Source organism: Rhododendron vialii, chromosome 12a (genome assembly GCF_030253575.1).
Source record: "Rhododendron vialii isolate Sample 1 chromosome 12a, ASM3025357v1".
NCBI classification, from domain to species: domain Eukaryota; kingdom Viridiplantae; phylum Streptophyta; class Magnoliopsida; order Ericales; family Ericaceae; genus Rhododendron; species Rhododendron vialii.
In genome coordinates this window covers 33,141,603-33,156,666 of record NC_080568.1, presented here as the reverse complement: position 1 = coordinate 33,156,666, position 15,064 = coordinate 33,141,603, and the positions used below count along the sequence as shown (strand labels likewise).

The following is a 15,064-nucleotide window of genomic DNA, read 5'->3' as shown; positions in this document are numbered from 1 at the left end:
TCTCTATCTATCTCTCTCCACTCGTTATCCAAAAATCTCAAATTCAAATCAAACAAAGCAGATAATTCGTTACTCATGTGCGTTCTCTAACTAAAAAATTATGGAGCAATTATTTCGGACATTGCAAGGTCCAATTATTGCTCTTTCCGTTTCCAGTGGGCAATCAGTTCAAATAACAGAGCAAAAAAGTTCTACTTTTCTCTAATCATCTACTAGAAATTTTTGAAGACCAAAAATCCAATGACTTTTCTTTTACGAAGGGATGATATCACCCTTACGCAATGTGGTTAACCCGTTGGATTGGGCTTATGTGGTGTAATCTAAATCGTTCATCTCGATAATCAATGGTTCAGATTTGCTGAAATGGTAAGAATATGGAAATTAATTTGGATCATTAAAAATACCATCCAACGGTTGCGATCACTTGAACCGCACCTCTGCAGTTCAGTTTAGACAAGCCAGATTCTAACCCTTTCACATCTAAAGCTGATATAGTTTTGATTCGGGTTCAATCTAAGTCACATAATTAATGTGCGCGAGCGAAAGCGCGAATATAAAAATTTCTTCCAAGCGCATTCACAACTATTAAAATTTGCGAAGAGCGAGAATCTAAGAGCCCGAGTGTAGTATGAATGTTGAGTGCGGGAGCACATAACAATTTGAGAATGATGGGACCTAATGGTCCGATCCACTTGATGAGCTGACTCAAAAGTTTTCCCTTTGAAAAAGCAAGTCTAGAGACAACACACATGACTGATGCATGTGACGCAACTTTTTCCAATTTTGACTACAGTGATGGATGTATGCTTGTGGGGGGCCGAATCGGATGAGGTTTCTGCTCGATCGGAAGTGGGTAAGCCTTCAAGTCATCATCGCGCATGGCCGTACGTTGGAATGGGCGTGGAGGCCTGAAACTCGTGAGTCCCACCCGTGCAGCGGTGGGTGCGACCGTGCGAGGACATGCGGTTGGGGTGGGCTAGTATTGCTCCACCCGGCGCCCTGCCCCGTGGGTTTAGTAGCTGGCTAGACTCCATGCGCCATGCAGGCGTCTGGTGCCATGGCTCGGCTGCATGGAATTTGCCTATGTATCACTCAATATGTCATGTTGTCTGGATAAACAAATATTGATGTTGTCATCAGGTATGTGATTGCGAAGATTTGAATCAGAGCGATCAAGAAAACCTGAAGACTTAGATATGTTCATTATTCAATAAACTTGCGTTGATGTGTGTGATATGTTGAAGCTTAAAAAAACTAATGTAAGATGACATTTTGTAAGCAAATCACTTGTCACTTAACCGCATTTTACACAATTATTGATAGGATTATAGATTGTGCCAATTCATTTCATTTTATTGTGCCATTGGTAGGAGAAGTTGTGGTTCAAATTAAGATCCTGTGATTGGAATATTTGTGGGATTCCTAATTTAGTGAAAACAAACTTTTACCTTGATTCCTTTTTTATCATTAGAATTCTTTATTTTACAAGTCCAGCTATTGTTCTCCTTTTAAAAAATGTCTTGATATTTTTATCATCTTTGTGAAATCAAGTTAATCGAAAGTATGTACATATCTAAACAAACCATATTACTTCTAAGAGAGATATCAATGGTCATGTTCGATAGTTCTGGCTATCTATTGCTCTCAAAATAGGTTTGATTTCGACTACTCATTGACAAATAAGCGTTTGTCTCGATCCCAAGAATAATTCATTTCTAAAGAGCAATAGCAAGAAATTATTATAACAACTCAATTTTGACAAGACTTATCCACCGCGCTTAGTTATTACAATAATTAGATCACAAATCTAACCCACTGCCTACTGAAATTAAGATTACAATTAATGTTTTGATTACACCTTCTTACAAGGGTAAATGATTGATTAGACTTCGATCATATAAATACCATAATAATTGCACCTTTTTTAATTTATTATGATAATCATGATAATAGCACCTTGATTATTGGTGATGTGAAGTGGCAACAAGATCTGTCATGAAAGGAACTGCTGATCTCTCAAGGCACTTATGGAACTTTTTAAAACGCATGTAATTGGTTAAATTAGAGAATCACACTTTCAATAAAGTCCAGTCTAATTTTCTTTTTCTTTTTTTTTTTTTATATTTTCTTTGTTCTCATTGGTTTTACTTTTTCGGATTATGAAAAGCCATTAGCGACGGGAATGTAGAGACTTAAAACTTTTTGCATATGACGGCAACCTACTAAACTCCGCCACTATCTCATTTGTGAATAGTTGTCACTCCTGAATTTCAATCCTAACTCCGCTACTACCTCATTTACGATGGCCTTGATTTGTTTGTATGTATAAAGTCAAAATCTATCATGAGGTCTCGAAGTCGACCTCATTTGCAATGGCAATTTAGTGAATAAAAAATTTATAAAAACATCTCTTTTTTTTTTTTGTCAAAAAATCTAACCACACATCTCTCTTTTAAAACATAAAATTCTGGACACAATTGTGTCTGGAGTCGTTTGGTGCATGTGAGCCATGTGCATCTAATGCTTTTAAAATTTTCTATCTAAGAATTTCTCTGGTCGAGACAAAAAATATGATCTTGAATCTTGTAGAAGTAAATAAAAATTAAGAGAAAACTGTAGTATAAAAAATACAGTGGAAAAAAGCCTTAAAAAAGCCAGGCCCTCAATCCCAGGGGTCAACGCCCGTTTTGCCCAATTCCTCAGATTCTTCTAAATTCCAGTCCTCCCTTGTCGTGAACGAAAGAAACTAGCCAGTGGGATTGTGGGACCCATCATCATCAACTTTAATACTACTATATAATCCCTACTCTCCTTCACGTTTATAAATCAATCACCCACAAAAAAAATCCCAATCTTTTTCACTTCCATGTTGCTGAGTGATTTACACTTCTATGTGATTTGCTATGAAAACAGAGCATATCTGAGGGAGTAACCAATGATCTCAAAATCATACTGAGAAATAGAAAAAAGGGTTCGTCCCATTTGTTGAAAGAAGATCCATGGAGGTCTCTGCAGATCTGGTTAAAATGGAGGAGCAGCAGCAGTCTCCTCGGAGAAGACAAAAGGGTGGCCTTATGACCATGCCATTTATCATAGGTACACATTTTGATCCCACTCCACCGTCAATTCATACATGTTCGTCTATAAATCACGCACACATATACATGTAATAAATCCCAAAAGAATTGACAGCACCGGAAGATTTTGAACTAAGATGAGAGGAGCATACCATTAAGTCCAATACCTTTGGCCTCCAGGCCAGCCCCTGGGTTTTTGCAATGTGGAAGTTGGAACTTGATGGTACTTTAAGTAGATCCTCTCCGGTTACTGTCCCGGACAGTCCGCATTTTTCTTAGAATCCAGCATACTTTTACCGGTAAGAGTATGCGGGTGGGATCCACACTTGTTAGAATCCTCCAGGAAAGTTACGGGAGAGGATCCATTTACTTTACGTAGGCATATTTCTCCCAGATTCAGTAATTTTAGACTTATGTGTAACACTAGCTCTATATTGTACTCGTATGACTTACTCAAAGGTAATTTGCCAGTTTTCTTCTTCCTTTAATGAAACAACAGCAGAAATTATTGCTGAATCACGTAAAATCAAGTGTTGTGTGTAATTTTTGCTTTTCATTTCTCTGCAGTTGTTTGCGTATTTCTTGAATCTTGTGTTTGGATTTGGCAAATTCCTAACAGTATAAAGGCTTTGTATAACATGGGTTTGTATTGGTTTTCCCGTTTAAGCTCATATATTCATGGGGTTTGTCGGGGTTTTCCCCCTGATCTCTGAGATTCTTGTGTGGGTAAATGAATACAGCAAATGAAGGATTGGAGAAGTTGGCTAGCTATGGGTTGTTGTCAAACATGATATTGTATTTGATGGAAGAGTACCACATCGGGGTAATCGAAGGGACAAACATACTCTTTTTCTGGTCTGCGGCTACCAATTTCTCTCCACTATTTGGAGCTTTTATCTCTGATTCATATCTGGGTCGATTCCTCACCATTGGCCTTGGCTCCATCTTCAGTCTCCTGGTAATTGCTTTCTCTTTATTTTTTGATCAAATTTTCAGGATGTTTTGGAAAACTGATTGATTGATGGATATCAAAATTTATTTGAATGGACATTTCTTTTGCTTTAGACGTGATAAATTTGTTTTATGGTAAATTCGTATTATGATAGATTCACTTAATTTAGTAAAATTTTTGATAAATTATAGTTTTGTATATTTTAATAGGTTTATTTTTCTCCTAAAGGCACTAGGCTACAACAAAACCAGAGGGGCATAGCCCTCACCCAGCCATTAGAAGGCTAGACAACAGAGAAAAAAGAAAAGAAAGCTTCACGTAGCTTATAGAAAGAAAATTGCTTAGAAAAACTACACCCAGGCTTTGCAGACTTCCAAAGAGACCTTCCTTTTTCCAAGAGCTGAATCTGCTCCTCATGTATGTCAAGATGTTTCTAACAATATCTATAGGATCCCTAGCTTTCTGGACTAAGATTCTTGCATTCCTTTCCCTCCATATACGGTAGCAACCAAGGAGATCATAATCACATGATTTCCTAAAAGAGTAGTAGCTTGCATTCTGAACCATCCATCTTAACTTACGCCCTGTTTGGAACTTGTGGGAAGTGAGGGAAAGGAAAGGAAAATAATGAAGAAGGAAAGAATGAGAAAATTAGAGAGAAAATTTTAATACTCTATTTGGTCCTTTTCGCGTCAGTATAGAGTACCACACATAGCTTGAGAAATCACTGCAGGAAAAGAGATGATTTTGGCTTTCTTCCTCTTGATCACAAAGAACATAGTGGACAACATAACCAATGAACGAAGGCCCATTTAGGTACATACCCTTTGAACCAAACAATATTATACCAAGGAACAGTTTCCCAAGTAGGTCTTATATGTTCCACTAGATGATGGAAGCCCAGCCACCCTGTCAGAAATTTGAACCTGGGGTTGTACAGAATCAGGGGTCTGCCTCATAATTTGATGCACCAACCTATTTCAGTGCCATATACCATTCTGAAAGATTGATCCACTCTAGTGTTGAAGGACCTCCCCAAATTTCTTAAAAAAAGGGCCTAAAGGATGCCAGTTATTAATCTATAGAAGGTTATCCTCCCCATTACCAATGACTATGTGATCAAGGGCTGTCCCAAATGTCTAAGCTTCTACACTTTCCTGCTAGACCATGAACAATCATTAGGGATTTTGATATCCTGTAAACTTTGCCTTTTAATTATGTATGTATTTTCACACTTAACCCATTGGGAATCAGACTTTCTGCTAATAGGCCAAAGTTGCCGAAGTATAGTGGCCTTCTTCCATTCTGTCAAGGGTCTGAACCTTAAACCACTCTCCTCCTTAATTACACATTTGGTAAACAACTAACTTTCGTCCGGGGTTGTTTAGATGAACCCCTCAACAGAAAAAGGCCCTGAGCAAGCCCTCAATCTCCTCACTCTCCTTCATTACTTTGTTATGGATAATGAACTGCAGCAGTGGCTCTACGAAATTTGTTCTTTTTAAAAAAAAATAAAATTAGAAGGCGATTTTTAGGTGATACTGTGAGGGATTTTGCGCCGTTGCTGGGATTAAAAGCTCAGGCCTGGAAATAGCAGCGTCCGGAACTTTTTCATTACAGTAGGAATTTCCTGGCCAAAGGCTGGACAATGAGCCTAGTGTCTGGATGTGCTGTGGCTGTGGCTCTACAAAATTCAGCTCAAATAAACCTGTAAAACTAGGGATTGGTATATTTTTGTCTTGAGATTCTTTTTTCCTTGATGCTTGGGAGGATGGCCCAGTTTGTTTGTACTTGTTTACGTGCATTGAATGGATTTTTTATTTCCCAAAACAAAACAAAACACACAAATTTTGGTTGATAACCGTAATCCAAAAGATTGAAATCATAATTATCAGAATCAAACTCTTCTGTGGTTAATTCTCAACTTAACTTGATTAACCAAATTGTAGTTCCAAATTGATCTAAATTTGACTTTCACGGTTATAGGGAATGGTCCTCTTGTGGATGACGACTGTGATCCCCCAAACAAGGCCACCTTACTGCAACCAACTAAAGGGGGAGAGCTGCAAATCTCCAACAGGATCCCAATATGCAACCCTTCTCTTTTCCTTTGTCCTAATGTCCATTGGAGCTGGTGGGATTCGACCCTGTTCCTTAGCTTTTGGAGCAAACCAAGTGGACCAAAGAGACAATCCAAACAACAAACAGGTCTTAGAAAAATTCTTCAGTTGGTACTACGCTGCAATTTCTATTTCAGTCATCATTGCATTGACTGTCATCGTTTACATTCAAGATAATGCTGGATGGAAAGTAGGGTTTGGAGTCCCCGCAATCCTCATGTTCTTATCTGCTCTTTCGTTCTTCATCGCCTCTCCGTTTTATATCAAACAGAAAGCTACCATGAGCTTGTTTACTAACTTTGCACGAGTGATTGTAGTTTGTATCAAGAATATAAAAGTAGCATTGCCGTCTGATGAATCGAATTTGAGGTATCATCGCATGAGTGACTCAACTCTCTCCGAGCCAACCAGAAAACTTAGGTACGATTGTCCGTTTGTTTCCCACTTACTTGCAGCTTATTGAGCTTTATAAAAAAAAAAAAAAAAAGCTTAAATTTTGAATGTTTTACACTTATTTGCAGCTTATTTAGCTTGAAGTTTGATATGCTTAAGCAACTGTACTTCAAAACTTGGTTCCGCCTTTCTGGTTTTGAGCTTAGTTGCTCTTCATCTTAATTAAGCCCAAAGAAGCTCGGTAGGTTGTACTTTCCAAGTTGGTTTTCAACATATGTACTTTTCAAAAATGTATTTGGGATACATAACAGTATAACAATCATTGGTGACATATTGTGAAATGTTTTTCGTGATTATGATGTTTTCCAAAGATGGGTTCTTTTTCAACAAATTTCCTAAAAATGTTTCCGAAAATCTTACCAAACAAGTTTTTAAGTTCCAAAGATAAAGACTGAACTAAATAGATTGTGAATTCTGGAACCAAACAGGACCTTACCAAAAAATATAGAGCTTCCCCATGACTGGATTGATGAATGTTGTTATTTTGTTCCTTTTCAGGTTCTTAAACAAAGCTTGCATCATTAGGAACCATGAGGGCATAACTCCAGAGGGAGAGGCTTCCAATGCATGGAGCCTTTGCACAGTAGACCAAGTTGAAGAGCTAAAATCACTCATCAGAGTCATGCCATTATGGTCTTCATCGATCATGATGTCGGTAAACATAAGTCAGGCAACCTTCCAATTTCTCCAAGCTCAATCCATGAACAGACACCTCACTCCAAGGTTCCAAATACCTGCAGGCTCCTTCTCTGTGTTCATATTAATCGGTATAGTAATGTGGATCTTTCTTTACGATCGCATTATCATTCCTGTAGCTTCGAAAATAAGAGGAAAACCCTTTTCAGTTGGCGTAAAAGTAAGAATGGGTGTCGGGTTATTTTGCTCTTTCTTGGCCATGGTAGTTGCAGCAATTGTGGAGCATTATAGAAAGAGAAAAGCCTTGGAAAGTGGCTATTACAATAACCCCATAGGAGTTGTTCATATGTCAGCTATGTTGCTTGTACCACAATATTTACTCATGGGTGTGGCGGAAGCCCTGAACGTGATTGCATCAAATGAGTTTTTCTACTCGGAGTTGCCAAAGAGCATGTCGAGCATGGCAGTGGCTCTATCCGGATTGGGGCTGGCTGTGGGGAGTTTGTTGGCCAGTTTGATACTGAGTACTGTGGAAAAGGTTACTAAAAGAGGGGGAAAAGATAGTTGGATTTCGAATAATATCAATCAAAGTCATTATGAGAGCTACTATTGGCTTCTCGCAATTATGAGTTTGGTTAATGTGCTTTATTTTATTCTGTGTAGTTGGGCATATGGGCCTTGTGCAGATCAAGGGTTTTCTAAGGTTTTATTTGATCGGGAAGGGTTTTTTAAGCTTAACGACAAGGGGGAAGATTTGAAGGAGGAGTTGCATATAAAAGGAAGTGGAGTTAAGAATGGAGAAGAAAAGTCCAAGGAAGATGAGGTATAGACTATAAAGATTTATAAATAAAAAAAAACGTTTTGTGGGTTTTGAATTATGATCTGTATTCATCCATTGTATATCTTAGGTATATTACAAATTTTCTCTTGGAGATGTGTTTGGGGTTGAAAAAGTATGCATGAAATCTTGGAGTTGTGATTGCGCTACGATACATGAATAGAATTTGTTCTATTGAGATTTGAAAAGAATTGCTGCCATAGTATCTATAGGCAAAGTTTTACAGCCTTGTTCTTAACTCTTGATTTGCTATTTGAAAGTATAGTTTTTCTGGGAGCAAAACTGTAGACAAAATTATGAATACCAAGAATGTACAGGTTTAACAAAACCAACAGACTGGATTGTTGTAGTCGGGTCTAGTGGACGGTGGTATTGGTCTTAAAGCAGAAGTAGAGATGTGAGTAAGCTACTCGAAACTACCTGAGTTACAAAAAATTACAAAGATTTTAATGTTTGCTGAACAATTTTAGAAGTTGCGAGTAGTTTTTTTTTGATAAGCAGTTGCGAGTAGTTTTCCATTCTGTAATTGGAAAGGAATGGAAACAGAGAGGAAGAAGATTAGATTTGACAAGCTATTGTAGAAAAAAAAACTGCAGAATTTACCGAATTTAGTTCCATGCATACTGCCATGGTTTTTGTGTTCCAGTCGGTAAGGTCGGAGCCAGAATTCTTAGTCACTCGATCAAAATTTTACCTGAATTCACGCAACTTATTTTCATAAGATAGGGATATCTTCTTAAAATAAGCATGAGAATGCCAAGAAGGTCTACTGAGTGTAGGATTAGTGGTACCATATAAAGCTTGAACAAGCTACTACAAGACTCAATTGTTTGACCGCTTTCAATTTTCGCTCTCGTGAATTTTAGTAGAAGTTGTCAACTAAAGGGGTTCTCGCGCTCTTGCTCTGGCTTCACGTTGTGGGCAGTTTTGGAAAGTAAAACCACGAAAAAGAAGTTCAAATAGTGAAGGAAAGGACTGGTGTTTAGAGTATAGGTTTCTCCTTGCAACCTAGAGGGGGTGAATAGGTTGGATCTCTGGATTTAGCCATTTTTTGAAAACTTCAACAATTGGTTAGCAAAACAGAGTAAAATCAATGTAAAGAATTAGGGTAAGAGAGATGGGACACGGAACGCATTTGAGTTGTCCAAAAGTATTTTAAAACGGTCGGAATTTGAGAGAGAGAAAGAAGAGAGAGAGTTTTTGGCTGACAAAGAGAAAGGGTGTTCAGATCTTTGCCGTCGGATACGCTCCGAGCGCCACATGTCCCATACTCTATTTGCACCCAAAAACTTTTCAAGGGTGGAGACGTTCTTACCTCTTTTATTTATCCAATTAAAATAATAGAAGTACTTTTTAAAAAAATTTAAATGACGGAAAATTTTGTTTCTTTTCTGTTCTTTTCTTTTCTCGTCGTTTCCCACCATCCACTGGAAATCGTTTAAACAAAATTGACCTCTACTTCCCATCTGTGGACGATTCCAACTTCTCACTGTCCACCTTCGTGGTTTTGATTTTATTCACAGAAGCCACGAAAATCGACAAAAACCCAAAAACAGAGCTCTATCTGTGTCCAGCAATGGCTTCTTCTTCTTCTTCTTTTGATTCCGATACCCGATGGAAGAACACTGCCCTTCTCGTCATAGACATGCAGGTCTCTCCACCATCAAAAGATTCAAAACCCACAATTCATCTCTCAGATTGTTTTTTTATTTTGGCTTCTCAATTTTGTTATTTATTTTTCTTTTTTTCTGCAGAATGATTTCATATTACCAGATGGTTTGATGCGTGTAGATGGTGGCCAAGCTATTGTACCTAACGTCATAAAGGCAGTTGAAGTTGCTCGACGGCGTGGTATCCTCGTAATTTGGGTACTTTCCCGTCTCTTCAATCTTTAGTTACTTATTAGCTTTTAGTTTGTAAAATGTTCTGTTATTTTGATTGTTGTGTAGCCTTCGGTCATTTTCTTATAGGATAAAGTTAGGGTTTTTTTTTCAAATAACCGCACGTCCAGGCTAAGCTTGCACGCAACTCGACTAATTCCGGGGCCCTGAAGCTAACAACAACCGGGCAAACCTTCCAGTGGCCTTGAAATGTTTAGCAGCCGTGTGATTCGAACATCTCACCTCATGGAGGACGAATACTTATTTGTTTTCTCATGCCCACTTGTCCAAACCCCAAGTGTACACCATGCACCCCGTAGTTATGATTCAAACATGCCACCTCATGGAGAAAGTCATGTTGCACATAGCATGTAGTGTGCACCGTAATAACGTTACGTTTTTTTTTTTCCATTTATGTTACATAGTACTAACTTTTTTATTTTTATATTTGGTATTATTTTGGTGTAGTGAATAGTGATGAATAAATGTGTAGCGTAGATAAGTGGACTTCATATGAATCATATCTATTGCTAGTTATGAATATAATGGTTCAATTTGTACGTATTTTTGGTTCAGTTTTTCGACGTCGTATTATTCTGGTTCATTACAAATGACAAGTGGGTGTGTACAGTACATATAGAAATGTTACAAATCATTTTGGCTTTCTATGAAAATGTTTGGTGTTAGATATGATACAATTTGTTTTGGTTAGGTTATGCAAATATTGGTAAAGGTTGTACCTTTCGGTCCTTTCTCCTTGTTTATCTTTACTTTATCAAAGGTATGAGAAATGAGTTAAATTGCTCAACCTTTTTGCCACATTGTCTGTGGTTCAATTGAGTGTGGAGAAAGAGAAGTTAATATATCCTTAGGGATTTTCATTTACAGTATACTAGATTATTGTTATGAAATAACAGCTAGAATAAGTGGAGAGAGGAAATGAAATCTGATCAAATGTGACTTGAGAGTTGGATAGGTAGGAATACTGGCGAAGTGTGGAGCCATTGTGTGGCAAATGGGTCATGTGACTCCACTAACTTGGAAAATCCCTTAAGCAATATGGGGTTTTATTGTACTCGAAGTTTATGTTTGTTTGACCGTACATGAGCATGGAATTGGACTATTTATCTAAGCGGAGCCCGGTTTTTGTTTAAAATTCTAACAAGCCGAATAAATGTGCATTGGATATGTAAAGTAGGAAAATGTAGTACCATAGGAGTTTAGTATTATTGTTCTCATCGCTATTGATCTCAGTGACACCATACGCTAGGGAATTATAAATCGCTTCACTATTAGCCCTGTCAAACAAAGGGGCCCGAAGTTCATACATTTGACGGCTCACACACTTGAAAAATGGAGTAAATTTGCAACCTTTGCCCTTTTATCATTGCTAAACATGATTCTTAACAACGTAGCAAACCATATATGGTTCTTTGGTAGTTGACATCACTTGCATGAAAACCTTGGCTGCGCTACTAGTTGCTCAATCTGCCCCTAGGTATTGAACGAGCAATCTCATTTTTTGGGATTTACTAGTATCATACACCCCAGCATTCAATATCCTTTGTTTCTAGAAGTAGTTGTCCTAACAGAAATGCATTCCCTCCGTCTGTTGTTGCATTCAGGATTCGTAATCTATTCACATGCTCCAATTCGTGAATCAAACTGGCAAATTTCTTAGCTTGGGATCTGGGGGTGGAGGTGGTTATAGAAACCAAGGGGATTTTGTGTTATGAAAGAATTTCTCTTTTTGGTATTTGACAGTGACTGAATCTGTACTCTATTTTGCACTGCAAATGATCATTAAGAAACTGGGATGTAGGTCGTTCGTGAGCATGACCCACTTGGAAGAGATGTTGAGCTCTTCCGTCAGCATTTGTACTCCAGTGAGAAAGCAGGGCCAACCTCTAAGGGAAGCCTTGGTGCTGAACTTGTTGACGGCCTTGTGATCAAGGAAGGGGACTATAAGGTGGTGAAGACACGCTTTAGTGCATTCTTTGCTACGCACCTTAATTCTTTTTTGAAGACAGCTGGGATAAACAGTTTAGTTGTCGTCGGTAAATGCACCTCATATTGTATCCTCTTCTGTGGGCTTCAGCTTGTTTTTCTGTCTATGCAGCTTCTAATTCAGAGAATCTCTATTTCTAGGTGTTCAAACTCCAAACTGCATCAGACAGACTGTCTTTGATGCCGTAGCATTGGATTATAAATATGTTGCAGTTATTGTTGATGGCACGGCTGCTGCCACACCCGACATACATTTTGGTAGGCTCTCCTGATCTCTTTAGAATAGTCTTGAGGTCTGTGTTAATGTGTTTAAACTGAAAAAGAAAAAGAATAAGAAAAACCTTTCTTTGTTAGTTGACCCGTATTTATGTCATTGAAAAAGCGTTGGTGGTCTCAAATGTCTTAAGAAGAATGAAGAGTATATTTAATTTTGTTTCGGTATTTTGTTGAAGTGGAGAATCTCCCAACAATCTTCCACACCCCTACCAAAAAAAAAGGACCCAGTCATAGTAGAGGACTTAATACTCTATTGAGCCTATAAAGTGCTGAATTTCGGAATAAGTGGCTAGAAAACTGAAGGAAGTCCTTCGAAAGGTGATATCGTCGATATCTTAGAACCATGTGCTATCGTATATGGGTTTCGTAAACGTACGTTGGAAGTAGAGATTTTATTGAGCAATTCTGGAACTAAAATCACATAGAAGGTAATGCCATAAGATGGGAAAAGGGCGCGATAGGAACTACAGTGACAAAAGTAAAACGAAACATTGTGCAAAAGGGATCAAATTTCTATTTGTACTATGTAAATTGGTATAAAAACTGATTCAAAGTAGTTGGGGTGGGGCATTAAGATGGTCATATGCATATCAGTTGACTCTAGGCATGCTCAACTTGAATGAGGGTGGGGGAAAAGAAAGAAAGGCACGTTGCTTAGTCAGTCTTTGTATCTCTAAGCATTTTTGGGCTAGCTGATGAGTTTCTATGACCTTTAATGTTTACTAGTTTTCTAAATTAAGCAGTCTTTTGTGTTTTCGTTTGCCATGTTTTGTTCCGACAACGATGACTCTTCTTTTAGAAGATAGAGTTATTCGTTTTCCGTTATCAGAGAATCCTGACAACAACTAATTCACCATTTTCTTTCCTTATTTGTGTTTTCTGGTCGTTAATTAGTCACCCCTCAGCAACATAGAATGCGTCGATGAGTTGTTTCGTGGTTGGCACCTAGGAGGATTTGTTTTGATTGAAGTTAGGCATTATTTCCTTTTATTAACATGCTCTGAAGGATTTTTAAACTTAATTTTTATGAGTATTTTTGTCAATGCCTCCAGCGTGTTCAGAACCTCTAGAGTACTACCAAAAGGTTGTATGATCCAATTATTTTTTCTACTCTTACCTTAATGATAGCGTTTATTCGTCTTGGATTTAACAGGGATTTTGTAGCCAAACAACTTGTAGGTACTGGCTACTGCCAAGGTATCTATCTATCTGCATGGTAGAATCATTCAATTGTCACTTGACATTGGAGATGTGTAATTTGGTCTTTGGGCATATGCATTGTACTTGCACATATTGTTTTGGTGAGGTATATATCAATATTAATGGGACCTCAAATCCGGCAGGCAGATATGCATATATATACTTTTTGATCTGTTGAAACATATGCTGTCTTGTTTAGTACCCGATCGAGAGGCCCATTTTTGGTCTTTGGTTCATAGTCTAATTGTTGTTTTTCTCATGTTGAAACATCTTTTGTTTCCAGAATCCATAGTTGCCACTTCTGTGGACCTGTCAGTCGTTTGTTATATGTTCATAAGATTCAGTTTTGGCTTAGTCGTTTGGCCTTGTACCAAAGCATACGACTAACATCAATTTCCTTTTCTAGCAAATATTTTTGACATGAAAAATATTGGAGTTGCAACCCCAACGTTACAGGAATGGGGCGAGTCGGATGCTTGATATACTCAATCGAATCAGGTGAGTCCTTTCTGTCAAATCCATCGACCTTTTGTTTCGCTCGGGATGCAAGCTACGATTGTCCGGTTTGTGCAGGGGAAAGATAGAGAGGGGGAGAGAGGAGATGCTTTGCTTGATTTCGGTGTGAACAAGCGCGAGAATGGCTAGCTCTGTTGTGATTGGAAAAAGGAAAAACTGCTTTTGTTTCTGTTATTCGCAGTCTGTTATGTGCTTCTGTTCTCAATGTATCAATGACTTCTGTGTAAACATTCCAAATGGGATAGTAAAAAAGGACCATTGATGTCGCACTTAATCAAAACCGCACCCACCCCATCCCCAATCCCTTGATTAGAGCAGATTAGATTTCTTACCTTGCACGGAAAAATGTTGAAATTAATCAACTGCGCTTTCTACTTTTGTTTATGTTCTTTGAGAGGGAATGGCAAGAAATCTGCTAAAATAACAAAATTACACAAACCCGGCAAGTGCAACTATTACAACATATTGCATACACAACACGCGTGGAATCGATTGATACATCATACAAAACATGCGCGGATAGAAGCCTCCACTGGGATCGTCAGTGATGAAAAATTGATTGATACATCGACAAGCATTCAAACAATGCCGAGTGTGTGTTTGTGAAGGCAGGCGGAACAACTCACGTGCAAATGCAATGATTGCGTACAATGCCAAGTGTTGGGCAAATGTATGATGGTAAATTGCGTATGGTGGTTCCACTAGAGACGACTCCTCTCCACAAAAAATCTAGTCGAAGATCAACCAAGTGTTTGAGAACATAATGCTTAGATTTGGATTTGGAACGGCCCCGTTCCGCTATTTTGAGAGAATGATCTGGCTTGCAAAGCGAAACACAAGTTCTTTAAAAGTAAAAATTTTAGCAAAACGGGCCTAAAAATAATACTCGCAGTAGTCTCTCAAAAGTCAAAAGGGGCTTGCCAGTTGAGAAAGATAGCAAACTTTTTGATGGGGCTTGTAAGTGGTTCAAAACCCCCCACATATGTAAAGAAGAAAGCATAATCATTAATAATTGAGAACACAGTACACACCAATGCAAAAGTTAAAAATGCGATTCCAACTGGCAAATCTACGATGTGGATACAGTACACACCAAGGCTCTCTCATAA

At 38.2% G+C, this 15,064-nt stretch overlaps 2 protein-coding genes across 3 annotated transcripts; both read left to right on the top strand.

Annotated features, from left to right (window-relative positions):
- Window positions 1-2,807: 2,807 nt before the first annotated feature.
- Window positions 2,808-8,267, top strand: LOC131309855 (protein NRT1/ PTR FAMILY 1.1-like). The gene is made up of 4 exons (XM_058336520.1): window positions 2,808-3,096; window positions 3,818-4,035; window positions 6,016-6,569; window positions 7,101-8,267. The coding sequence occupies exons 1-4, from the start codon at window positions 3,000-3,002 to the stop codon at window positions 8,065-8,067; spliced, it is 1,836 nt and encodes a 611-aa protein (XP_058192503.1). The 5' UTR covers window positions 2,808-2,999; the 3' UTR covers window positions 8,068-8,267.
- A 1,015-nt stretch (window positions 8,268-9,282) lies between these two features.
- LOC131309854 (probable inactive nicotinamidase At3g16190) lies at window positions 9,283-14,235 on the top strand. 2 transcript variants are annotated; one of them, XM_058336518.1, is made up of 6 exons: window positions 9,283-9,727; window positions 9,831-9,944; window positions 11,779-12,013; window positions 12,105-12,221; window positions 13,846-13,937; window positions 14,013-14,235. In XM_058336518.1, the coding sequence occupies exons 1-5, from the start codon at window positions 9,653-9,655 to the stop codon at window positions 13,917-13,919; spliced, it is 615 nt and encodes a 204-aa protein (XP_058192501.1). In that variant the 5' UTR covers window positions 9,283-9,652; the 3' UTR covers window positions 13,920-13,937; window positions 14,013-14,235. The 2 variants fall into 2 exon arrangements, with proteins under 2 accessions (XP_058192501.1, XP_058192502.1); XM_058336519.1 differs by having other exon boundaries at window positions 9,444-9,727; window positions 13,846-14,235.
- Window positions 14,236-15,064: the final 829 nt, after the last annotated feature.

Coding starts and splice junctions, on each gene's coding strand:
- LOC131309855 (XM_058336520.1), top strand. CDS start 3,000: ATGGAGGTCTCTGCAGATCTGGTTAAAATGGAGGAGCAGCAGCAGTCT. Junction 3,097..3,817: donor GACCATGCCATTTATCATAG/GTACACATTTTG, acceptor AAATGAATACAG/CAAATGAAGGATTGGAGAAG. Junction 4,036..6,015: donor GCTCCATCTTCAGTCTCCTG/GTAATTGCTTTC, acceptor TCACGGTTATAG/GGAATGGTCCTCTTGTGGAT.
- LOC131309854 (XM_058336518.1), top strand. CDS start 9,653: ATGGCTTCTTCTTCTTCTTCTTTTGATTCCGATACCCGATGGAAGAAC. Junction 9,728..9,830: donor TTCTCGTCATAGACATGCAG/GTCTCTCCACCA, acceptor TTTTTTCTGCAG/AATGATTTCATATTACCAGA. Junction 12,014..12,104: donor AAACAGTTTAGTTGTCGTCG/GTAAATGCACCT, acceptor CTCTATTTCTAG/GTGTTCAAACTCCAAACTGC.